Raw genomic sequence first — 25,048 nt, 5'->3', positions numbered from 1 at the left:
CTGTTATTTTTGTTTAAGAATTCTTTATTAAAATGTTTCCAGAAGTGTTCAACAAAACTTGCATATGTATTCAAATGGTTAAATGCACACAGATGTGAACAAAACTGCAATGAGCTGTATATACAGAGTGGCCTGACCCTAAAGATGTACATTTCTGACGAGTCTCTTTCATATTGCCCTTAAGTTATAGAGGCAGGGCCAAATAACTTATGGAAAAATAATAGTTTTGTTGACAAAAAATGTTTTAAGGATCAGAGTTCTTCTTGAGCACAGCTGTGATTTGGTATAATGCATTTCTAAATCCAAGCCAGTTTAGGTAATGGTACTTTGTATGGTGTTTGCTCTCTGGGTCATCAATGCATTATTTTTAGTTCTGGGTGTTATTTTCCCTTAAGGATTTTTTTTTTTTTTTGCTAGTATGGCTTCAGTAGGAAACTGTCCTGAGAAAGGCTATTGGAAGATGCCTGTGGGATCTGTGGAGAGTGGCTCAAAGATGAAAAAGAACGAGGTGGCTTTAGAAATGGATGCTAAAAAAAAAAGGACCAGAGCTTCATATACCCACATACAAGCAGCCTGCAAACTCTCCCACTGTCACCTAAGCATAAAGGAGGGCTCTTCCTTCTTCCACATACACTTTTCAGATTGCTTTTCCTCTATGAGCTTTCTTGTTTTCTTTTCAAGTCATCTTTTGATGGTCTATTTTAACCCAAGATGGAGGGGCACACGCTGTGTTTCAGTCAAACACCCGTTATGTTCCAGGCACCACACTGTCTGTCCTCCGGCCTTTCATGGGTATGGACCACGAGTGCTCAGTGGTACGCCCTCAGGTCTCTGTTCCGCAAACCAGTGTTTCCCTTATGTCGGGCCAAACTCAACAGTTGCTCTTCTCTTTCTTTCCACCAGGGGTCCCTCGAAGGTCAAAGTTTCCCCCATAGGTAGAGAATGAGAATCTTTTACTTTGTAGCAAACGACACAGCTCCTGGTTGTGTTTCAGGGACCACATCTGGCCACTGTAACTCCCGAAGTTAGGGTGGGAGGCAGGAAGTGGAGTGGGGGGAGAGGGTGGGGAAGAGGAGCAGAGCCTTCAAAGGCAGAGATTCCTCAAGTTTCACTCGGTATGTTTGTGCGACTGGCCTCACACTCCGCCCCCAGCTGTTATCCTCCGAGGTCACAGCTGCTTCGGTTACCTTGGAAACTGGAATCTCATGGATTGCAGGAAAAAGATCTCACACACACACACACACACACACGGTCTACCCTCCTGACAAGGGGGCTGTGAACTGCCTTGTGGGGAGCTGCCCTAGTCAAGCTGAACGAATTCAGTGCCAACAACCCTGGAACTCTAATTCCAGAAGTAAATTGGGGGTGGGTGGGAGTGGGGGAACCAGTCAGTCAGGGGGAGAGTCTGCCCCAAAGGGCTCCGTCCCTTATCCTGAAAGTCTGAACTGATGGGTACAGTTCTATTAGCTGCCCCTAGGACTGCTCTGACTCATACTGCCCCCTTTTGCCTCTCACACAGTTACCCCCTGGGGTGGGGGTGGGGTGGATGGCAAGGGCTCAGAAGATCTTGAAGCCTTTTAATAGGGTCAAGGTGGGAGCCTTGCGCTTGCTCTGGGCCCGGGATGACTTGACCGTCACCAGCTTGGCCTGGGCCACAGTAGGCATCTCCTTGTAGTTGACAGTAGAAAGGGTGTTGAAGGTGCAGCTAGGCAGGCCATGCTTGGCAGTGAGGGGGGCCTGATGGAAAATGGACCTTTCCTCAGAAATGAAGAGGGGCCTGGTGGGTGCACTCCTCTCCTGCTCCCTCCGCACCTCCCGAATGGCTTCATGGAACACATGCTGCACCGCTTCGAAATCCAGGCAGGCAGACACTTCATAGAACAGACACCCAAACTTGCTGGCCAGAGTCATGCCCTCAGACTTGGTGACTTGCCTAGTGAGCAGAACAGAAGAGAGTGAGAATGTTTAGGAGCAAACCACCCTTCCCCAAGGGGGAAATCTAGCTACATGTCCCTGGTGTGAGTGCAGGTTGGAATCCTGGAGGCCATAGTGCTGAAGGGAAAAATGCTGGAGTTGGAGTCAGGGACCTGGCTCTGCTGCTTGTTACCTGTGTGACCTCAGGCAAATTACTTAACCTCCCTGGGCCTCAGTTTCCTCCTTTATAAAACAAAGAAGTTGGACTAGATGACCTAAGGTCCTTCTGGCTCTAAATCTATGATCCTATGAGTCTGGTGAGGAAGAGGGAGAAAAGAGATGATTTGTGGATCAGATGGAAGTTACCTAGTCCTACTCTCTCCTTCTTACATATGAGGAAACTGAGGCCAATAGAGGTGAAGTGACCTGTCCAAGGTCCTATGGGCAGTACATGGCATAGTTGGGATTTTCACATAGGACCTCTGACCATAAATCTAATGTCCTTTCCACTAAACACACTACCTACATAGTTCTTAGAGTTCAAAGATTAGTCACTAGTGTGTAATTTATATATAGGGTGTGAGGGATGGGAATGAAGTGGAGAATGGTGGGAGAGGTAAAGAGTTCAGAGATGCATGGGAAGGCTTATACGAACTGATTCAGAATGCAGTAAGCAGAACTAGGAAAACAGTGTACACAATGACTACAATAATGTAAATGAAAAGAACCATAAAGACACAGTCCCCATAACCCGGAGCCTGGGAAAGATCCCTAGGAATAATGCAAGAATGATATAGACCACAATTATATGTAATTATAAAGACCAAGCTTGTCCACAAAGAAGAGACAAGAAAATGTACTTTCCGCCCTTCAATGGAGAGATAAGGGACTACGGATGTGAAATACTGCAAAGGCTGTCAAACCCAGCTGATAGCTTGGTTAGTTTTATTCCTTCTATGTTTTCTTTTTTAGTTGTTACAAGAGATGGTTCTTTGGCTAGGGAAGAGAGGACAATATATTTGAAAATGAAGATGTAAAAACAAGAGCTATCCATAAAATAAAATAAAAATAGAATGGGGAGGCAGAGTGAGCAGCAATCTCTATGAATTGTTTTGTTTTTGTTGTTATTTTTCAGTCTTGTCCTACTCTTGGTGACCCCCTTGGGGTTTTTATTGGCAAAGATACTGGAGTGGTCTGCCATTTCCTTCTCCAGCTCATTTTTTACAAAAGAGGAAACTAAGGCAAAAAGGACTAAATAACTTGCCCAGGGTCACACAGCTCGTGAGTGTCTAAGGCCAGATTTGAACTCAGGAAGATGAGTCTTCCTGATTCTAGGTCGGGTAGTCTAACCACTGCATTATTCTACCTCTCCCAAAACCATTTAGTCCTCTGCTGTATCCAATTCCTGGGCATAGGGTACAAGGGAAAGGGGAGGATGAGAATGATTGATCGATTACCGACAATCAAAGCAGTGGGAAAAAATCAACTCAGACTGAATAATTAGTCTGAACTAATCCTTACCACCGAGAAGTAGGGAGGAGGAGGACAGGAAGAGATTAGCAGGAAACATGGCTCATTTACTCCTACTAAGCAGGCTAAAACATCTCCAGGGGTCTAGCCTTCCCCCAGAGAACAGGAAGTGGTTCTGCTCCCTCCAAAATATACCAAGCTAAACTCAGACTTTATTTCCTGTTTCTTCCATGGAAGAGGAGTCATGAGAGCTGTGGGAATAGGGTGGGGAAGAGAGACGAGTGAGCAAAGAGAAAATATTAAGTGCCTGGCCCCAAAGATCTTTTGGCCAAGTTTTCAAGGTTAAAATTCCTCTGCATAATGACTGAAGCTTTCCTTAGGCTCATCCTACACAGTCCCCACAAGCCTGGCCTGGGAAAGATCGTTAGAAACAATATGGGAATGATAACAGACATGATTGTGGAGAAGAGAAGGAATAAGAAAGAACAACTCAAAAGTCTTACATCGCCTATCACTTAACATCCAATTCAGCCAATTCCGGGCACAGAGGGGACTGTGAGCCTGAGATTGGGTTGGCTGACCCACTAACCCTTGTTCAACAATGAGGCTTGGAATGGGAAGGGGGCAGGGAGGTGGACTGAATGAGTGCCTGCTTTTAGACTGAAGAAATCTCTGCCAAGAATATGCCCTGACATCAGAAATTCCTCCCTTCCTTCCTTCAGCGAGCATTTGACATGCCTGGAGCAGAAGAAATCAGAGGGGGAGGAAGAGATCAATAGAAATAGGTAGTTCTGAGTGAAATGACCTCCGTGTATCCATTACAGAGAAAGGGGCCATCGAACTGAAAGTCGATATCTATCTATCCCACACAGGCGAAGCAAAGTTGACTTGCTATATGTGAAAACTCAATGGCCCCTGAGCTCTTCTGGTCCAGTAGTGAAGTCCCCCTCCCCTCCACACACACAGAGGGGGATCATAAAACAGTGACAACCAAGAATCAGAAACTAGCTAAGAGAAATTCAGAGTCCTAGAACTCTCGAGTGGGCAGGAGCCATAGAAATCATCTAACCCACAATTCTCACACAGTGTAGGAATTAATCCCCTCTATGTACCTGAAGAACAACTATGGAATGTAGCCTTTCCCAAAATGCCTCTGGAGATGGGAAGTTCACTGTGTCATATGGTAACCCATTCTCTTTTAGGGTAACTCTACTTGCGCTAAAGCTTTTCCTTCTTTTCTCCCTCTCTTCCTTTTTTCTTTCCTTCCTTCCTTGTTTCCTTTCCCTCTCTTTCTTTTCCTTTCTTTTTCTCTCTTCTCTTTCCCTTCTTGTCTCCCTTTCCTCAGTTTTCTTCCCTATTTCCCACCCACCCTTTTTCCCTACTCCCCTTCTTTCTTTTTTTGAAACACCCATTGTTTTATTGAGTCAAAATTCATCCCCCTGAATTCCCACTAGGTGGTTCTAATTCTAGCCTCCCCAGACAGGAAAAATCTACTCTGGATTAATAATAACTGTCATTTACATGGCCACTTAAGCTTTTCAAAGCAGTTAACAACATCTTCTCTGATCTTTGAAATACTGTAAATGTACTGGAATGACAAAACCCAAAGTGAGACTCATTCAGGGTCACTGTTAGTAAATGTCTAAGGCAGAATTTGAATCCGGGTCTTGCTGAACTTCTAGGTCCAGCATTCTATCTATATCTGTTACCCATGCTGCCTTTCCCAAAGCTGTCTTCTGTATGGGATAACCCTCTTAAATATTTCAAACAATCTGTAATATCTTCCTTTCCTTGATCTTCCTTCTTCCAGACTAAACATCCCTTGTTCCAGGAACCATTTTTCATAAGACATGATTTTTAGCTCTTTTTACACCCTCCTCTGGACTCTCACTTATTTTTTTAATGTCCTTGCTAAAAAGGTGGAATCCAGATCTAAACACAACATTTTATATGTGGTCTGATCAGAAGAGAGTGCCAAAGACTATTATATCCTGTAATGCGAGATGGCAAAATACCACAATAGAGCACTGGGCCTAGAGTCAAGAAGACCTAAGCTCAATTCTGGCCTCAGACACTCACTAGCTGTGTGACCCTGGGCAAGTCACTTAACCTGTTTACCTCAGTTTCCTCATCTATAAAATGGGGATAATAATAGCACCTACCTTGCAAGGTGGTTGTGAAAATCAAGCAAGATAATATTTATAAAGTATTTAGCACAGTGCTTGGCACAAAATATGTGCTATAGAAATACTATTACCATGGTCATTATTGTTATTGATGTTATTTTAAATCTATTATCAGAACACCATATTTTTACCAATGGAACCTAAGACTGTTAGTTTTTTTGTTTGGTTTGGTTTTTGCTTTTTGGAGGGGGGAAGGTAGGGTAGTTGGGGTGAAATGACTTGCCCAAGGTCACACAGCTAGTTTTGTGTTAAGTGTCTGAGGCCAGATTTGAACTCAGGTCCTCCTGACTCCAGGCTCTATTCACTGTGTCACCTAGCTGTCCTTGCTAGTTTTTTAAAGTAACTACATCAAAGTGTTGATTATGTTAAGTATGAGGTTAACTAAGACCCCTCAACCTTTTTCCATTCAGCCAAATCTGAGCACAGAGGGGACTGTGAGCCTGAGATTGGGCTGGCTGACCCACTAACCTTTGTTCAGTAACAAGACCTGGGATGGGAGGGGGGAAAGGATGTGGAATGAATGACTGGCACCAAGCCAAGTCTCCCTTTCTCAAACCTGGGTGATTGACTTTTTGGTTCTAAATTCAGAACTTCACATTTCCTCCCAAAATACAACATTTTGTATTATTGGTTTTGTTCTAGAACTTCAGCCTATTAATCATGATTCCAACTCCATTCTATCAGAAGTCCTTTACAGTTCTGTGCCACCTGAAAGAAAATTTGTTTTCATTTGAAAACTTGATGGGCATGACTTCCCCTTCTTGGCAGAAATGGGGCACAGAAATACTGGCACATTTGATTGATGTGTTCATTTTGTCGAGCTTCTTTTTAAAAAAATCCTTTGTTACAAGATTCACTGGTGGGGGGGAAGGGAGATATTTAGAAATAAAGATAATATAAAACAAAAGATATCAATAAAATGTTTAATTTGTTGGGTATACTTTCTATATCCTCATCTAAATCACTGATAAAATTGTTGAACAGGAAAGGACCAAGATAGGAGAGACTTCATTACTTGCTACCTATGTGACCCTGGGCATGTCACTTACTCTATCTGGGTCTCAGTTTCTTAATCTGTACAATGAGGGGCTTAGATAACTTCTATATTTTCAGCTCCAAATCTATATATCTATTCAGAAAAGAGCTTTGTGGCATTCTACTAGTGACCTCTCTTTAGGTGAGGGTGAAATATGCTCTATTTCTGGAAGAGTCCTTAGAGATTCTCTAATTCGGAGGTTGGCAAACTATGTATGACCCATAGGCCAAATCCAGCCTACTGTCTGATTTCGTACAGCTAAGCGAAGAATGGTTTTGAGATTTTTAGAATGCAATTGTTGTTCATTGTTCAGTCGTGTCTGATTCTTTGTGACCCCATTTGGGATTTTATTGGAAAAGATATTGGAATAGTTTGCCATTTCCTTCTCCAGCTCATTTGACAGATGAGGAAACTGAGGCAAATAGGGTTAAGTGACCTGCTCAAGGTCACACAGTTTGAGACCAGATTTGAACTCAGGAAGATGAGTCTTACTGACTCTAGGCCTGGCATTCTATCCACTTTGCCACCTTGCTGCCCTTATTATACAACAAAAAACTTAAAAATGTAAAAACCATCCTTAGCTCACCAGCTGTACACAATCAGAAGGCAACCAAGTTTGCCAACCCTTGGTCTAACTCCTCACATGTAACTTTTGTTACATATGAGGAAACAGGCCCAGAGAAGATTGGCTTGTCCAAGGCCATGCAAGCAGCAGGCCTGGAATTTAAACTCCAATTACTGACTTCAAATTCTGTTTGTGCCAGTACATTGTGGCTACCTCTCCACAGAAAGAAGAGCGGCAAATGTAATCGTTCTATCCAGCTAACATCCAGGAGGATGACAATAACTTCATTGCTTGGCTAAAATCAACTTACACCGTGTCTATGGCATCTGTCATCTACTAAACCAGTGACCCTTTCCTAAAAGGAAAGGAAGCTAATCAGTGAACTCATATTGGCACCTGGTGCATATTGCATTACCTTCTAAAAGTCTGCGAGGTTTCTAAATATAAATATATTTTTTAAATTGACAGAATTTTCAAGCTTTAGTTTCCAGGATGCACTCTTTTCCACCTTTTGCAAACTGGAACAATATTTGCCCCTTCTAGCATATCTCCCCATTTGTCATGGTTTCTCCCTGTTCCCCACTCCCTGCCCCCCTACCCCCATATGATTTTTTAAAATTTATTTTTAATTTATGTATTTTTTCCTAAGGTCTTATTATTTTTAAAATTTATTTTAAACTTATGGATTTTTCCCTTAAGGTCTGATTGTTTTTTATTTCTTTTTAATTTATGAAATTATTTCTTAAAGAATATCTACAGTGGCTCTGGGAGCATATTTGCAAGCTCTTGAAGCAATCTGGGACATAATTTGACTAGGCCCAGAGATTTAAACTCATTTAAGGTGAAGCTTTCATCTCTTACCTCCATACCTATTTTGGCCTGCAATTTTTTCATTATATTGCTTAATGTATTCTTTCCAAGTCAAAAGGGATCCTTCCTATCCGACAACTGGGTTTTAGAAGCTCAAATACCCACAGTAACTAACAAGCAATGAGGATGTAGGAGGCAGGGTGGCCCCTATAAAGTGAATGAATAAATGACTATTACCTCTTTCAGAGCATAAACATCCCCTTGTCCCTCTCCCCATCTCCCCATCCTCCCCCCTCAACTCTGGACAATAGCAGAGTCTTGCCTACCAGGTTCTTGACAAAGAGAGGCATTATGGTATACAGGCACTTAAACACATACTAGATTTTATGCCCTGTGATTTTTTTTTTTGGCTGTCCAGTAGGCACGGTGAAGACAGGCTACCTCAACTGTAATCTTGGATCTCCCTGTCCCCTCCCCCCACAACATCTCTGCCTCATGTAGACACCATGTTCAATGCCGAGTTGTGTGTTCTGTATTAGATTTCTACATTCTATAGATGGTAGAGAGACATGTCACTACATAGTTATAATGCTGACCTCCTATGCCCATGGCTCCATCTACCTAGTGTGGACTCTTTATGGATCAGAGAGCATTGTAACCAAAGGGTTCTGCTCCTTGCCTCGTCTCTCAGGTGGTAAAACTCTCTGACTGAAGGCCATCAGATTTGCTACCTAGTTCTGTCTGACTGCTAAAGAGAGACAAATAGATTGTGGGTCCATACCGGTACTGGGCCATGTCCAGCTTGTTCCCCAGAAGCAGTACAGGGTAGTCATGCTGAGTCTCCTTTGCATGGTGGGCGATGATCTCTAGGTATTGACTACAGCCCTCAAAGTTTCTGCGATCGTCTATACTGTAGACAACTAGGAAGGCCTGGGCCCAGTTTAGGTAGCGTTTACAGTTTCTGGGAACATCCTGGGAATAAGAGAGAAAAGCAGATGAGACACAGGGTGGTCCCAGGCCTCAGTCTGAGATTGGAAGAGGCCAAGTGCCCAGCCCTCAGCCCTCACCTGAGTTGCCCCTGTCCTATCTCTCCTCCCTTTGGGCCTTTGTACATTGTTCCCCACTAAGCCCATTTCAAAGGGACATTTGAATCTAGTTTTGGCTTGGCATGAAAGGGGACATTGTCCCCTCTCCTGCCAGAGAAGAGCAGACATCAGATCCTGAGGGCCAGCAGCCAAAGGCTCTAATGTCACCAACCCTGAGACCTGACCATCCACAGGCAGCACTGGATGGCCTGTGTGTATATAATTTTGCCTTTTTGGAAATCTTGCTTGGAACAGACAATTTGCAACTTTGGCTTGTTTTTAGGAATATTTTTAAGATTCTTGTGTTGCTCACAAAGTCCCTTTGAAGGGCAAAGAAAAAAGTGTGGTTGCAGAATTACAGTGGGGAGGGACCTCAGAGGACAATCAGTCCAGTCCACACCTAAATTCTTCCCTGCTACAATAGACCACAAGTGATCATCCAGCCTTCACCTCTAGTAAAGAGGAACCTGTTACTTCTCAAAGCACCCTCTTCCACTTTTGAATATCTCTAATGCTTAGGAATCTTTTCCTTAGGTTAAATCTTAGTTCGCCTTTCTGCAATTTCCATCCGTTCCTTCTTCTGCCTCCTGGGTTCAAACGGAACATGTCTATTTTATAATGATGACAATACCTCATCTTTATAAAGTGCTTTAAGGTTTGCAACACACTTTACAAATATTCTTATTTTATCTTCACAAACACCCTGGGAGGTAGGTGGCATTATTATCCCCTTTTTGCAGATGAGGACAAGTGACTTGACCAAGGTCACTCAACTCATTGAGTATCTTAATGTAGGACTTGAATTCAGGTCTTCATGATTCCAAGTCCCATGCTCTATTCATTGAACCACCTAGCTACCACATGACAGCCCTGCAAATACTTTTAAGAAAACTATCATATACTGCTTGAGTCTTCTCTTCTTCAGGTTAATTATCCTCATATGGCATTGCTCAAGGCCTTTCAGAAAGACCCAACAACCCTTGCTGAGGGGAATAATTGCTGGATGTATGCGCATTCGTGGGTGCGTACATGTTAATCCTTGTACGTCCATTTATTATCATGTGTATGTGGGTACAGGAATGTGTGTGTGAGGCTTAAGAGAAACTTAACTATCCATTTATACCTTACCCATCACCCAGGTGGGTTCACCATCACTGGCCCAGTAACTACTATCTCCGAGGACCAGTGGGCACTCTAATCATTCAGCCAATGTTCCATTTAAAATGGCACAGAATTTTAGAGCAGAAAGGACCTTTGAACTAGTAGACTAGTAGAGATTGGAAGGTCCTTAGAACATAGAAAGTTCTAAAATGATCTAGATTTAGATTAGATTTAAATTAGATCTCAAAGGGCCAGAATATTCACATGTAGAATGTCAGAACTGGTCCAATTATCTCCTTTTACAAAGGTGAAAACCGAAGCCCATAAATGATGTCATTTTATAGAAAGCCACTGAGGTTCAGGGAGGGTCAGTACCTTGTTCAGGGTCACCCATGTAGAAGCTGCAAAGGACTAGCACCCTGTGCTCTGACCACCACTATTGCCAGCCCAAGAAATCCTCATCTCGGCTATGAATGTTGTGATGCTCCTCCCTCCCACTCCTTATCCAGTGCCCAAGGCTTCTTAGAGGGAATGGGATCAAATCCTGGTGCTATCATTTATGAGCTATGTGATTTTGGTCAAGTCAACCCATTGCTTTGAGAGATAATGAGTGCTTATCACTAATGACTGTCCAGAAAAGGCCTGATGACTGCTCTGGGTCTTGCTTCTTCACCTGTAAAATAATATGGTTGAATTAAATCAACTCCAAGGTCCCTTCCAGCTCTGGATTCATCGTCCCAGCCTCTCAGCCACACTCAGGCCAGGCTAATTCTAGGATGAGGGTCCTCAGCATTACCTGATCTGCAGTGTCCATCACTCTCAGGAGGATTGGTTGTTGGCCCACAGTCTCCTCTGAGGCATAGGTGTCTTCTGAAATACAGAAGCATTGGGCATATCAGTGTGTGTGTAGGGGGTGGGGGGTGGAAGGACTGTAAGGAGGTAGAAAACCTGTACTTTCTTGCTTTCTATCACATGTTGATCAGAGGCCTATGGGTTGGTTTGGGGTGCCATCCAGGACACTGACTCTGAGTCATCAGGCCTGGATGCTTTCTACTGTTGTGAGGGTCACCACTTTTCAGTCATAAACAGGTGTTCTGCTTTACTTGTAGCTCTTCAGAAAGGCCCTAAAAGCCTTAACAATTAGAGTTTCCATACCAGGCATTCCTACTACCAATAAAATGATAGGCCCCAGTCCAAATCAAAAAGCCAGCCCTGCAAGAACTTCTCTAAGGTTCACATTGCCTCCAGACTCATTTCCATTGAACAAAGCCCTTCCTAGAAGCAATTCCGTCCATTTGAGTGGAGGGCAGGAGTGGTCATGATTTCACCTCCCCTCTGCCTGCCTGTGACACTCCAAGCAAAGTACCCTTCAGGCCATTGTTTGGATGTGCGTGACAAGGGCCTGAGTCAGGCCCTGGAAAACACACGAGCTTTGCATAAATCATTAACAATCCTCATCCATGGCCTGCTATGGGGGCTTATATAAATAGCTGTGATTATTTGACAAGAAATCCAATGGAAAAAATGTCCTCAAATACTTCACTATATTTGGTCCAAGAACAGCTGTCCCTAGATTTTCACATCTCATTTAGCTTGTTTTATTTCCCTGCCAAAGTGGCCCAATGAGGTCTTCTGGGACCTTTCAAACAGGCAAGGTGCCCTGTGCAGTCTCACAAAGACACTGGGCCAACCCTGGCCAGAGATGCTTACTCCTCCATCCCTCCAAGCATGCTCAGGGACAGAGAGACAGAGACAGAGCCACATGTCCATGGATGGACCTAAACCTAGCCTCCAGCATCTGACCATAGATCTAAAGATAGAAAGTACCTTAGACGCCATCTAGTCCATCCACACCCCATTTTACAAATGGGGAAACTTGAGCTCAGAGAGGTTAATGGGTAACCCAACAACACACAACTAAGATGTATCAGAGTTTGTGTTTGAACCCAGATCTGCCTGTCCGGTATGCTTCCTGTCTCCTTACTCCTCTCCAAAAGAGATCCCAGCCTCATGCACGGGCAGTGTAGGCAATCACTTATCCAGTGTGATCTGAGTGACAGTCCCCCCCCCCCAATTTCTCTCAATAGCCTGTGCATGAAATTACACCATTAGAGTCCCCCCAAAAAGCTTTATAGATTCATAGCAAGTATGTTGGGAGGCAGGACTCTATTAGCACACATTAACACCTAATCTCTGATTAATGTCTTAGATTAGAGAGTGGTTACCTAAGAAGGTAGCAAGAAATCAGGTCCACAGTCTCATTCCTACCACTGGGACTTTGCTCATCAGTTAATCCATCAACAAACATTAATCAAGCACCTAGTATTTGCTAGACACTGTGTTAGGTTCTAGAGTACAGACATAAATAAAACAGTTTCTGCTCTCAAGGAGCTTACATTCTATGGGGATAAAAGAGAGAATAGGTACATATGTTACTATATACAAAACAGATACATTATTGTACATATGAGTGACATACAAATAGATATTATTTTGTTGGTGGGGCCCTGACACCTGTTAAGGACCTGACACCTTCATTTTCAAAGAGAATCAATGAGGGAAGAGATCAGGAAAGGTTTCATGTATAAGGTGATTCTTCATTTTATTTATTCATTTTTTGCTTTTTTCGGAGGGGGGAAAGCAGGGCAATTGGGGTTAAGTGACTTGCCCAAAGTCAAACAGCTAGTAAGTGTTAAGTGTCTGAGGCTGGTCCTCCTGACTCCAGGGTAGGTGCTCTATTCACTGCACCACCAAGCCACCCCCAAGGTGATACTTCAAATGAGTCTTGCAGGAAGGTAGTAGGTCTAAAAGATAGAGGTAGGAGAGGAGTGCATTCTAGGGATCTCAAGCATAAAAAGGAACTGCAGTTTCAGGAATGAGGTATAAGGCCAGATTGATGGGATCGAGTGTATGAAGGGGAGTAACTTAAAATAAATCTGGAAAAATAAGTGGAGACCTGGCTGTGAAGGGCTTTAAATCCCATAAAGAAGGGTTCATATTTGATTCTAAGGATAATGGGGAGCTATTGAAGTTTGTTGAGTGGAAGAGTGCCATGGCTAGGCCCCCACTCTAGGAACACTTTGGCTGCTGTGTGAAGGATGGAGACCTGAGACTGAGGCAGGAAGACCAATTAGAAGGCTATTGCAATAGTCCAGGTGAAAGGGCCTGAATTAGGGTAGTGGCTGTGTATGGGGAGAGAAGACCAGAGATGTAGTGGATTTTAAAAAGACACAGTTGAGCAACTAATTGGATATGTGGCCTGAGGGACAGTGAGGAAGTGGCGATACGATCAAGGCCACAAACTTTGGCAACTGGAAAGAGAATGTCTCCCCTCTGGTGTTCTTCGTCCTGTGGCATCCTATGCATCCCTTACGGCCCAAATCAAACCCAAATCCCTTGCCTGCCAGGAAGGGTTTTGTGATCTTTCCAGCCCATGCTCTTTCCTCCAGTCCTCTAAGGTCCCAGGACACTTACAGTCTCTCCCACACAGTGTGGCCTTTGGTTAGGACCACAGACTTTAGAGTTGGAGGGGGTCCTTAGAGTATCCAATCTACCCTCTACCCTCCCCACCTTCTGGTAATCTCATCAGCTCCCATGAAGCCAATGATCATCTCTCCACAGATGGCTGCCAAACCTACACGGCCAGCCCTAATCTTCCTCCTCAAATCCAGGTCTGTCCCTGCTGGACACTTCCACTAGAGAGCCATCAGCATCTCAAATTCGACACATCCAAAACAGAAGTTATCTTCCCCTCTCCTCCCTAGAGCTACCCCTCTTTCAAATGCCCCTGTTTCTGTTCTGTTCTGTTTCTTTTTTATTTTACAGTTGAGGAAACTGAGCACAGAGAGGCAAAGAAATTTGTCCAGGGTCACATGAGTAACAGAGTCAGGATTTGAACCCAGATCCTCTGACTCCAAAGCCTCTCACTGTTCTTTTCTCTATACCGCTGCATCTCTCATTGTTTTCTTCTTGGTGTTTGCTTTGTTTTCTGGCTGGAGTATGAGCTCTCTGAGGCCAATGACACATCCTTCTGTTTCTCAGTTACCATATTCTATTTTTGCTATTGTTCTATTGTGTTCCACTCTTCGTGACCCCATTTAGGGTTTTCTTGGCAAAGATAATGGAGGGCTTTGCCATTTGACAGATGAGGCAAACAGGATTAAGTGACTTTAGGTCTTCCTGACTCCAGGCTGGGTGCTTATGTATACATGCATGCATATATACATATGTGTGTATTTGTGTCTGTATGTATGTATGTATATGTGTATATTTGTGTGTGTGTTTGTGTGTGTGTGTGTGTATCACATACTGAGGCAGCCAGGTGGTACTCTAGTTCTGGAATCAGAAAGACCTGAGTTGCAATCCAGCCTCAGACACTTACTAGCTGCATAACCCTAGGCAAGTCACTTAACCCCGATTGCCTCCTTCCCCCACCCCCCCAAAAGGAAAAAAATATTATATATTAGCAAAGCTTCTTAAAGTAATATAAATACTGCTTCTCAAACTTTCATGATTTTTTCCCTGCAGAAAGTAGCCATAAGTTTTTGAAAACAGAAGGCAGATAGCTATCCAAAGACTCATTGCTCTTTAGAGATGACTCAGTGGAAAAAGACCGGGCTCCAATTCTGGCTCTCTGTAATTTGGCGCAAGTCACTTAATCTCTCTCATATCATTAGTTTCCTTAGCTGTGAAATGGGCATTAAAATGTCTCCCCTCCTTCCCTTATATGGATCTTATGAGGACCCAAGGAGATAGGTGTAAGTTCTTTTCAAGTATAGAATAGTATATATTTCAAATATATATAGAATCAGAGGTGTTAAAGAACTACACATTCAGCCCACAACACTCAAGTAGGCCTGGACCAGATTAAAATGTAATTGAGAAATATTTAACAAAATGAGTAAAAATGCAATAAAACATATATTACATCATATTTTACAATTAAGTCAACCTTTGGCCCACAGGGATTCTTATGTAGGCAGCTCTTCAAGACTAGAAAATTACTATAAGACTATAAAACTTTACTGGTCTGCACAGATGGAGGGAGCTTCCACATGGGGAGATCCCTTTATGGATGAAAGAGGTCCAAACCAAAAAGAAAATTGTTATTATTCACTTCTGTCAGGAACTCATTTCTTCTTCTTGAAGTCACAGACTCTCCTACCTAGCAGCTCTGTTAGGCAGCAAAGGAAGGCGAGAATGTTGGAGGCCCCTCTTGGCGCTGGTATGCCAGACAGAAGTGCCATGGCGTGGTACTGACCTCATAAAGAGCACAGGAGCACATGCCCAGGCTGAGCAAGTCACGGAGTCAGGGGGACAAGGATCAAGGTCAATACTCCCTCCTACATTCCAATGACTCACTCCGTCCTCCATTCAGACCTCCAGACTTAATTGTGAAGCTCAAACCACCAAATAAGACCGAGTTTGTGGAGCTGGGACCTGCAACTAGGGTGGGACAGGGGGACTTTTGCTTAAAGAGAATCATTTAGACAGAGCTGGCTGTATTACTCTGCCAAGGGCCTCATGCACCCTTGTTCTCTTGCCCAGCCCTGTCCCTGGCAGAGCTGGCTTGCTTCCTCTCCTGCCTAGCCCACCTCTGGTCGTGTTCCCTAGCACCATATTGTTCTATTCAGGTCCACTCCGGGCAGCAATAGCACAGTCATAGTCTCATCAGGGTGTGCCAGGTTGTACCTCTTCCCTCCTCCACTCCCCACCAAGGTTACACACTCCATCTCCCCAAACCCTTACTTAACACTACTGAAAACTTAATTCTGAGACTGAGCTCCTTCTAGGGCCCTAGATATGATAGGGAGAAGAGGAAAATGCCCTGTACTCTATACTCCCTGGCACAGCTATTTTTGGGTGAAACTATAAAGTGGGCAGAATGTGTCTTCTGGAGTCATTCCTGCATTTTCAGCGTCCTTCTCACTCCAGGTTTATACTGTCTTCACATTTCCCTCCCAGCAATCCACCCTGGCCTGCCCTCTCCAAGAAACAGCCCACATCTGGACCTTTTCCTTCTCCTCCCCCTTAAAGCAAAGGACACTGGCGTGCCCCATGTCACATTCCTTTAGGGCCCTGCTCTATTGATTAATCTTAGCATCTCTGGGCCTCAGTTTCCTCCCTCATCAAATAAGAGGGTTGGGAGATGATCACTAAACTACCTCTCATCCCTAAACATTTTGTTATTTTCTAATTCAGACTACTGTTAATGGTGACTAATAATTAAAATAAAAATAAAATAATAATAATTAAAAACCATTTCTGGCACTTGAACATCACAACAATGAGGTTAGCAATATGGACTATGCCCATCGATAGGCTAATGCACTCTTCTCAGGTAATCAAGATGAACTTTAAATACACCAAGAGGTGGGTGGAGTGCTTGGGTTTGGAGGCAGGAAGACCTGAGTTCAGATCCTACCTCTAATGCCAACTAGCTGTGTGATGGGCAAGCCACTTCATCTCTAAAGGACTCCCAGCTTTCCCTAGGACTTATCTACTAAGTCATACACCCTCGAAGACTGGCTTATTTTGCCATGAGTGAGTGAAATCTTCACCCAAACAGGACTAACAAAATCATTGAATCTTTGTGAATGGTGTTTTAATAACCTGAAGCAAGTACTTTAATGGTGGAAATTTCAGGGCCAATTAAAAAGGTACATAGTATGACTATTAAGTCAAGTGACTGATTTCCTTGTGTAGTTTGGAAACTAGTTTGGGAGGAAAATTCACAGGAGGAGCATAAATATTAGCAGGGACAGCAATACCATTGGGAAAACAAATGAAATAGGTCCAAGGTCCTGGGTTCAAATCTCAGTTTTGTAATTTTCTACCTGTGTGTCTTTAGTCAAGTGTCTGGGCCTCAGTCTTCTCATCTCTAAAATGAGGGGGTTATAAACAGGAACTACTAATCCACACATAAGGATCTCTGAAGGCCAAAGATTGAAGTAATTTAGACAAGATGACCTCTAAGTCTTTGACCTTATAACTTATAAATAATGGTCACAAAGGGCTTTCATTTTCATCATCTCATTTGATCCTGACAACAATATTCTGAGATATATTTCTATATTCAAGGGATGTCAGAGCTGCAAGATACCTTTGGGAACAACCAGCCTAACACCCTCATTTTATAGCTGAGGAAATTCAGATTCAGATGCTGAAACTAGTAAATAGCTGTGCATGGACCTCAACAAGTCCATTACTTGTGAGGCTCTGAGCTAGGCCTGAGTACAGAAAGACCAAAATGACGAACAGTTCCTACCTTCTGGGGGATGGCAGCCTATACAACAGTTAAATAGATAAATTAAAGTATGTAATAAAAAGGAAGGAAAACACTAACAATTAGGGTCAAGAAAGGCTTTGGAGGAGGAAATGGCAAACCTCTCCAGTGCCTTTGTCAAGAAAACCCCAAATGGAGTCGAAATGACAGAAGAAGAGAAGAAAGAAGAGGAAGAGAAGGAGGAAGAGGAAAAGAAGATGGGATTCCAGTAGGAAGTATCACTTGAACTGACCCTTGAAGGAAACTAAGGATCTTAAGAAGAGGTAAGGAGGGATTGCCTGGAGAAAGCCAGTGCAAAGACATGCAGTGAGGAGTTTGCAAGTCAGTCACTTTGGCTAGAAGACAGAGTACATGACTGTGTGAAAAAAAATCTGGAAAGGTAGACTGGAGTCAGATTATAAAGGGTTTTAAAAGCCAAACTGAATTTGCAATTTATCCTTCAGGAGATGGAAAGCCACTAAAGATTCCTGAGCAGAGCCGTGATCTTGTAAGATCAGATCTGTGCTTTAGGAAGATGATTTTAGCTGTTGTGTGGAAAATGGATTTGAGAGGAGAAAGATTGGTGGAAGCAGAGAAAGCAAGTAGGCTCTTAAAGTAGTCCAGGTGAGGGGTGATGAGCACTTGAACTAGTGTGATAGCCTTATGGGTGGAGATATGAAAAAGGTAGTGGAGCTTGAATTGACTAGACTTGCCGATTGATTGGACATGGTGGGTGAGTGAGAGTGAAAAGCTAAGATTGACCCTGAGGTTGTAAATCTGTGTGACAGGAAGTGTCCTCAACAGAAACAGGGGTGTTTGAAGGAGGAGTCACTTTAGGGAGGTGTGGGGAGACAATAAGCTCTGCTTGGACATGCTGAATTTGAGATGCCAATGGGTTACCTAGTGAAGATGTCCAGCAGAGAGCTGGCAATGTAGAAGTGGAGTTGAGGAGAAAGATTTGGGTTGGTCATGTCTATCTGGTGGTCATCTGTGTAGAGATAATTGAATTCACAGGAGCTGTATAAAATGACCAAAAGTGGGGTAGGCTAGAGAGAGAGAAGAGGGTCCAGGAAATACCCTAGGGGGATACCCATGGTTAAGAGCCAGGACATGGAAGATGACCCAGCAAAGGAGATTGAGAAGGAGCAATCAGAGACATAGAATTGGAGAGGAAAGTGTCATAGGATCTAAAGGGAGGAGATCATATCCTGGAGAAGGGGATACTCAACATTGTAAAAAGCTTAAGAGAGATCAAGAAGGATGAGGATGGGGAGGTGGGGTGGGAAAGGTCATCAGATTAAAAAATTAAGATAGTGTCAACAGCTTCTGTGGAGTTACGGGCTGGAAGTCCAATTGTAAAGGGTTTTAGAAACAAGTAGCAGGTGAGGAAATAGAAAGTGGGGGTGTAGAGAGAGAGCTTTCTCTAAGAGTTCAGCTGTAAAAGGGAAAGGGGGATTAGATGATAGCTGGAATTTCTGAAAAACAGTTTTCTCATCTGCAAAATGAGAGGTTTAGACAAGATGATCTCGAAGGTTCCTTCCAACCTTAAAATCCTGCAGTTTTGAGTCAAGTCTAGTGGTCTTTAAACCACCCCATTCAGTCTCTCTAAGACCACATTCATTTGAATGCATAAACTCTGATACAGTTATTTTTAAAAGTTCTTCTTACTGTATAGCATGTCTTGTATTTGTTTTTTTTGCAGAGGGAAGGCAGGGCAATTGGGGTTAAGTGACTTGCCCAAGATCACACGACTAGCAAGTAATAAAGTGTCTGAGGTCGGATTTGAACTCAGATCCTCCTGACTAGAGGGCATGTGCTCCATTCACTGCGCCACCTAGCCACTCCTTTCCTTATATTTTAAAGCAAAGTCTTTTAGCCTTTAAAAGAGTGTCAGTTCCAGTCAGGGAAGAAGATTCAACATAGGTGTCAACACTGTCTGTGAAGCAGTTTATTCCTTTGTAATGGAAATGCAGATTTAAAGATCTTCCCTGCCCCTAGGCTAATGTGCACCTGAAGCCTGGGGTGGGGGAGGCTTGTTTTTCAGTAGATACTTTTTGATTGGCCAGTGGGTCCAAAAGGTTGTTACATTCTCTGAGCCAGGAGAAGGCTATATAAGCCCTGATGTGTAGCTTTGTTTTGGGACTCACTTTGAGAAGTGTTCTGTGATTTGATCTGAATTCTGGGAAGCCGTTGTTGAGAGTCCCCCGGCTTTGAAAAACCCAGAATGTGGAAACCCAGATGTTGACTGGGTATGGATGTAATGGTTGGACAGTTTGGAAATCTGTTTACTTGATGTTTCTGTCTTGATAATTATGCCTGTATACTTTGAGGTTCAGGGTGCTGACCTTTTCTCCTGAACAAGGTAAACGATATATGTCTGACTGATAAAGTAAGCTTGTTAACCCATTTTGAGTGGCTTTCCTTTAACAAAGCAGATCCAAGAACCTGTATGGGCGGCAAACCCTGAGGACGAGCTTGGGGTGCTTGCTGCTACATCCTTCCTCAAAAAATTAATTTTAGTGAATTAATCTGTTGGTAGGATTTGATAGCTGGGAAGTACTGTCTACTCCAACCCCTTCAAGATGAGAAAACTGTAATTCACTTTAGAAGCAAAATGACTTGGCCAAAGCCAAATAAATTGTAAGTGCTGAAGCCAGGGCCTGAGCCTACACCACTGGGTTATAGATTTAGAGCTAGAAGGAAAATTAAAAATTATATAGTTCAGCTCTCTCAGTATGTCGGTAAGGAGACTGAGGACCACAGAGGCAACGTGACTTCCTTGCTTGTAAAGTCCTTAAGGATTGCTTCCTTTTTTGTTTTTGTGTCTCCCCCACCTAGCCCAGAGTCTGCCTTGTAGTAGCTCGTTAAATGTGGCTGATTGATTAATTGCCCAAGGTCTTACAAATAATAAAGCAGGACAGCCAAGATTTGAATGGATGTTCTTTGATCCATGAACCAGTATTCTTTCTACTTCTCCCACTTTATCTTGATAATTCACCTCTCCTCCTGCCTCCCCCTACCATAGCTTTAGGGATCATCTTGAGGGGTGACTGGAAATCAGGTCTAATTGGGAACACTCAGGGATGGAGTCACTGTTAACAGAAACAAGGGGAAAGGAAAGTGATAAATGAGTATCTTACCCAAATTAGGATCATATTCACTGATAAACCGCTTGGTCAGAAACTTCACAGTCAAAGCTGCAAGAGGCAAAAAAATAAATAAACAAACAAAGATGTTTTTTCAATCTTCTCCTGCCGTATTAGGCTCTTTTCACTGGAAGCCAGCATGTGAATGTTTTAGAGAAACAACCAACCATTTTGATCCTTCTGGACCCCACTCCTCCCCCACTCTCCGACTCCCCACGATGGACAGTCCAGCTCTGCAGGGAGAAAAAAGAGATAGAGAAACCACTAAAGAGGGTTTGGCACCATTAAGTTCTTCAACCCATTCCAAAGGAATCAGCAAGGAGATCACATGTCCCTCTAGTAATACTAGGGATTTAAAAAAAACCAGGGATTAAAACACCATGGGCAAATGATGGATATGGTGAGAGTTATGTAAAATCTGGACAAGCCAAGAAACTGTAAGTCTCCCTAGTCATTTGCTTGGAGAAACATAACAAGGGAAGATTAGGGTTAGTTCGGAATTAGGGTTAGGGTAGAGAAATCACACCAGGGTGGTGAAGTGGGAATTTGACTCAAATTTGCAAAGGGACCAAAAAGAAAAGATAAAAGCTGGAGATTCAGACAGTACCTCAGGAGGGTTATAAAACCTCTATTTTCCTGAGATAAATCCCAGCCTGTGGTCAAGATAGACTGATTTTAAAATTCTAGTCCTCGCTCCTTCTCAGGTCCAAGTTTACTGGAGTAAAAACACCAGACTATAGAAAGTCCCAGTAGGAATGTTTTCATTAAATATAAAATTTTTGGAACAAATTTTGGAACATAAAATTTTGGAATGAATTTTTCAACATATGAAGTGCATTTATCAGTTAGCAAAATCAACATTTCTGGGTACTGAAATTAGTCATGCAAGGTCAGATGTTAGACTGTTCTCTAAAAAGAAGTAGTATATTTTCTTAACTGAGTGCTTTTCTAAGTGCTTCTTAAAACTTTTTCCCAAGATTCGAAGGCTCCATGATTTTTGCAAACTACTATCTAGGGAATACATGTTTGAAAATTTAAATTCTTTCATTTTTATAAGTTGGCAAAATAAATGATGCCATAGAATTCTTTCCTGAGTTAACATCTTAATTTTCAATGCTAAGAAGATAATTTCTTCCGATTAAAAAAAAAAGTATATGTTCTGCTTTGACACAATAGGCAGTTTTCCAAAAATACAGAAAGGACATTCTCTCAGACAGGCAAAGCTGCCAGTGAGGGTGAGAACAACCCTTTTCTGGAGGAAAGAGATGGGGATTTGACCCACGATTTTGTTGTCCTAGGAAACTTTCAGATAATGCAACTTCCATTATTAATCCAGGATAGCACTTTCTCTGCAACTTAGTTTTAGAGAGTTGCCTAGAGCCCTGGACAGTTAAACGACTTGTCCAGAGAGACACAGTAGGTAGCAGAAGAAAGTTTTGATCCAAGTGGCACAGTGGATAGAGTGCTGTGCCTGAATTTACTAGCTGTGTGATCCTGGGCAAGTTACTTAATCTGTCTGCCTCAGTTTCCTCATCTGTAAAATGGGGATAAAATAGCACCTACCTCCTAGGTTTGTTGTGAGAATAAAATGAGGACAGTGTCTGGAACATAGTAAGTGCTATATAAATGTTAACTGTTACCATCATCATCATCAGGATTTTGTTTTCTTTTTGGAGGGGCAAGTGGGGTTAAGTGACTTGCCCAAGGTCACATGACTAGTAAGTGTTAAGGGTCTGAGGCTGGAATTGAACTCGGGTCCTCCTGACTCCATGGCTGGTGAACTATTCACCACCTAGCCACCCCTACCATCATCATTATTTGCACTGAGGTCAGTTCTCCATACCTTATACCTCACTACTTCTCTATCCACTTTTCATGCTTCAGGAAAACCAGGTGCCAATTCTGTTCTATACCAGGATGCCAGTTTCGAAGTTGTGGTCTGCTCACCCATCACAGGTCAAAAGGGCGAAAAGGACCCAATTGGGCATAAGTGGAAGCATCCACTCATCACTGGAAACTTAAAAATGGTGAGTGAGCATAGAGAGCTCAGAGACAGACTGCTGACTGGGCCTAGCCAAGGTGTAAGGCAGACTTCCAATTGTCCTAGCTGCTTTTGCACTGTTTCAAAATTCCAATTCAAGGTACATTTATTACAGGTCTGCTCCTTGAGGGGGAAGACTTGTGATTTGCCTTTCTTTGCATTCCCAGAAATCAGCGCGTAGTTCCTGGCATATAGTCATCACTCGATAAATGCTTGTTGATTGATTGACGGCTTGGGAAGATAAAAGTTTAAATAAGATAGGATGCTTGCCCTCCAGAGATTTACAGTGCAGTTGGCAGATAAGATAAACCCAGATAACTACAATACTCAGGAAATAATACAAGATAAGTGCATTAAAGAAAGCAAACAGTGTTAGGTAGGAAAGTCCTCTGGAAGAAGGAGAAACTGTTTCTTCAAGAGTTTGGATTTCTCAAAACCCAGGCATTTTGCTTCCACAATTTCTCCTCCTCTCTCAACAGCCCTTCCCATCCCCTCAAATAATCAATTAACAAACATTCTTAAGTTATCATTTGTCAGTGATAGTGATACAAAGACAACAATGAAACTCCCATTCACCTTGGTCAGACCTGCCATAGAAGTATCTCCCAAAGGGATGGAGATGGAGAGAGTTACTGGACCCATGATTTCCTTGTTGTAGGGAACATGCAGATAAGGCCAGTCCTAGGAATCGATTTTTCTACAATTCAGAGAGCTGCCTAGAGCACTGAATGGCCTGTTCAGGGTCATACAACCGGTATGCATCCCAGATGGGACCTGAACTCAGTTCTTTCTGGCTTTGAGGCCAGCTCTATGCCTGGGCTGACTCTCTAAGATGCCTCCCAAATGACTCCAATTGTCCCATTGTCTAAAACCCTCCAGCAAAAGCCCTATTTGTCTCTCCAGGAGCTTATCCCCCTCCAGTGACTGAATCTGCCCATCTTGAAGGTCTGGCCTTGGCAGGCCCTGAATAGGTGTCCCCACCTGGTGTCATTCTTCAGATCCTATTGGGAGGGAAGAGTAGAAGGAAAGAGAAAAGCCATCATCTCTCCACTGGGATAGAAAAAGGTGTGAAAGGACTACAGTGGCCTGCCAATTAAGCACTACACAAAAGGACAGACCTCTATCTATACCTGCTTGGGGGAGTCCCTGGGAGGTAGGCGTTCAACAGTGCTGCTCTCTTCCCCCACCCCACTCACCAGACTTCCCGGCTCCTCTGCAACCCAGGATGGCCACGTTAACCTCGGGGATCGAACTGTGTACCAGGCGCTCAGGACCAAGGTTCCCAGCCCGGGGTTTGCCAAACACGGACGACATGACCAAGTCCAGAGGGCAGAGGACCCCTAGGGGCGGAATGTCGCCTCTAGGAGAGTGACAGAGGCTCACTAGCAGTGGATGACCGGAGGGCGGCAGGCTCACCTGGAAGAGTTGGGGAGGGAGGAAAGAGGCCAAAGGGGATTCCCTTAACACCGAGTTCTTCCGTTGCAACAAACCTTAGGCTGCCAACGCTCCCTGGAGCAGGCAGGTAAAGGCAATCTCCCTAGGCGCTCGTGCCCCTTTTGCGGCTCCAGCCCAAGTCCCCAGGTTATTTAGCTCGGTAGCTGTCGGGGACAAGAAACAGACTCTTGGGAGCCCGGAGCGCTGCGGGGGCGTCCCGTCTGGGTGTCCGCCTGTTCCGAGAGGGAGAGCTGGAACACGGGGGACCGTGCCAAGACTGCGGACGCTGGGGTTCACTCTCGCATTCTGGCAGGAGAAGACCTTCCCATCTTCCTCACCGCCACCCCACACCTTGACTCCACCGTGGCACTGGACGTGGCCACTGGGCTCTGGGGTTCTGGGCTCCAATTCCAGCTCCAGCTCCGGCTCAATGCTGTCTGCCCGGTCCCTCTGTAGTGTGGCTGGGGCCCTCGGGGGAAAGAGGAGGAAGACGGGGCAGGCGGAGCCATCCTCTGGAGCTGTGGCCAAACTCCTTGTAAGGACTGCAGACTCCCCCCACCGAGGGGGCGCATCTCCCGGAGAAAGCGTATGGGTGTACTGGGGAGGGAGGAGGTCATGTTGGGTTGCCCTGCCTTGGTAAACCTTAAAGAGGGTTATTGTTCCCATTTTACAGGTGAGGAAACTGAGGCCCAGAGACGTGACCTGACTTGTCCAAAGTCATCAGGATTGGAATTTCTCCTGACTCTGGGCTGGAGAATTCCTCCTGCCCAGGGTTCATTCCATCAACTCTAAGTTGGGGCAGTTGGAGTGAGAGGTGGGGTAGGAGTGGGAAGGTGTGAGAGGTAGGGTAGAGAAGAAGATATAAATCAGAGCTCCCTCATTGCAGACGTCTCTTCCCTTCAAATGGAAAATCGAATAACTAATGGATCCTTTACATGTTAGAACTGGGAGAGATCTTAGAGAATCGTCCATTCTAAGTGTCCCATTTTATTTGTG

At 43.8% G+C, this 25,048-nt stretch overlaps 1 protein-coding gene across 2 annotated transcripts; it reads right to left on the bottom strand.

Annotated features, from left to right (window-relative positions):
* Positions 1–3: 3 nt before the first annotated feature.
* On the bottom strand, positions 4–25,048 carry RASL12 (RAS like family 12). Of its 2 annotated transcripts, XM_069098299.1 has the most exons (6): positions 23,815–25,048; positions 20,745–20,810; positions 20,572–20,628; positions 10,964–11,037; positions 8,763–8,953; positions 4–1,933 (listed from the first exon to the last, which is right to left on the bottom strand). In XM_069098299.1, exons 1-6 carry the CDS (start codon positions 23,930–23,932, stop codon positions 1,558–1,560), a joined length of 882 nt encoding a protein of 293 aa, XP_068954400.1. In that variant the 5' UTR covers positions 23,933–25,048; the 3' UTR covers positions 4–1,557. The 2 variants fall into 2 exon arrangements, with proteins under 2 accessions (XP_068954400.1, XP_068954401.1); XM_069098300.1 differs by lacking the exon at positions 20,745–20,810 and having other exon boundaries at positions 23,815–25,019.

Source organism: Petaurus breviceps, unplaced genomic scaffold, assembly GCF_028583685.1.
Source record: "Petaurus breviceps papuanus isolate PSGF00001 unplaced genomic scaffold, PetGlider_PUasm1.0 37, whole genome shotgun sequence".
In the NCBI taxonomy this organism is placed as follows: Eukaryota; Metazoa; Chordata; class Mammalia; order Diprotodontia; family Petauridae; genus Petaurus; species Petaurus breviceps.
Note: the sequence above shows the minus strand (reverse complement) of the source record. Positions and strands in the feature narration are given on the sequence as shown.

Coding starts and splice junctions, on each gene's coding strand:
- RASL12 (XM_069098299.1), bottom strand. CDS start 23,932: ATGTCGTCCGTGTTTGGCAAACCCCGGGCTGGGAACCTTGGTCCTGAG. Junction 20,629..20,744: donor GGTCCAGAAGGATCAAAATG/GTTGGTTGTTTC, acceptor TGCCTCTTGCAG/CTTTGACTGTGAAGTTTCTG. Junction 1,934..8,762: donor CTGGACATGGCCCAGTACCG/GTATGGACCCAC, acceptor TCTGCTCACTAG/GCAAGTCACCAAGTCTGAGG.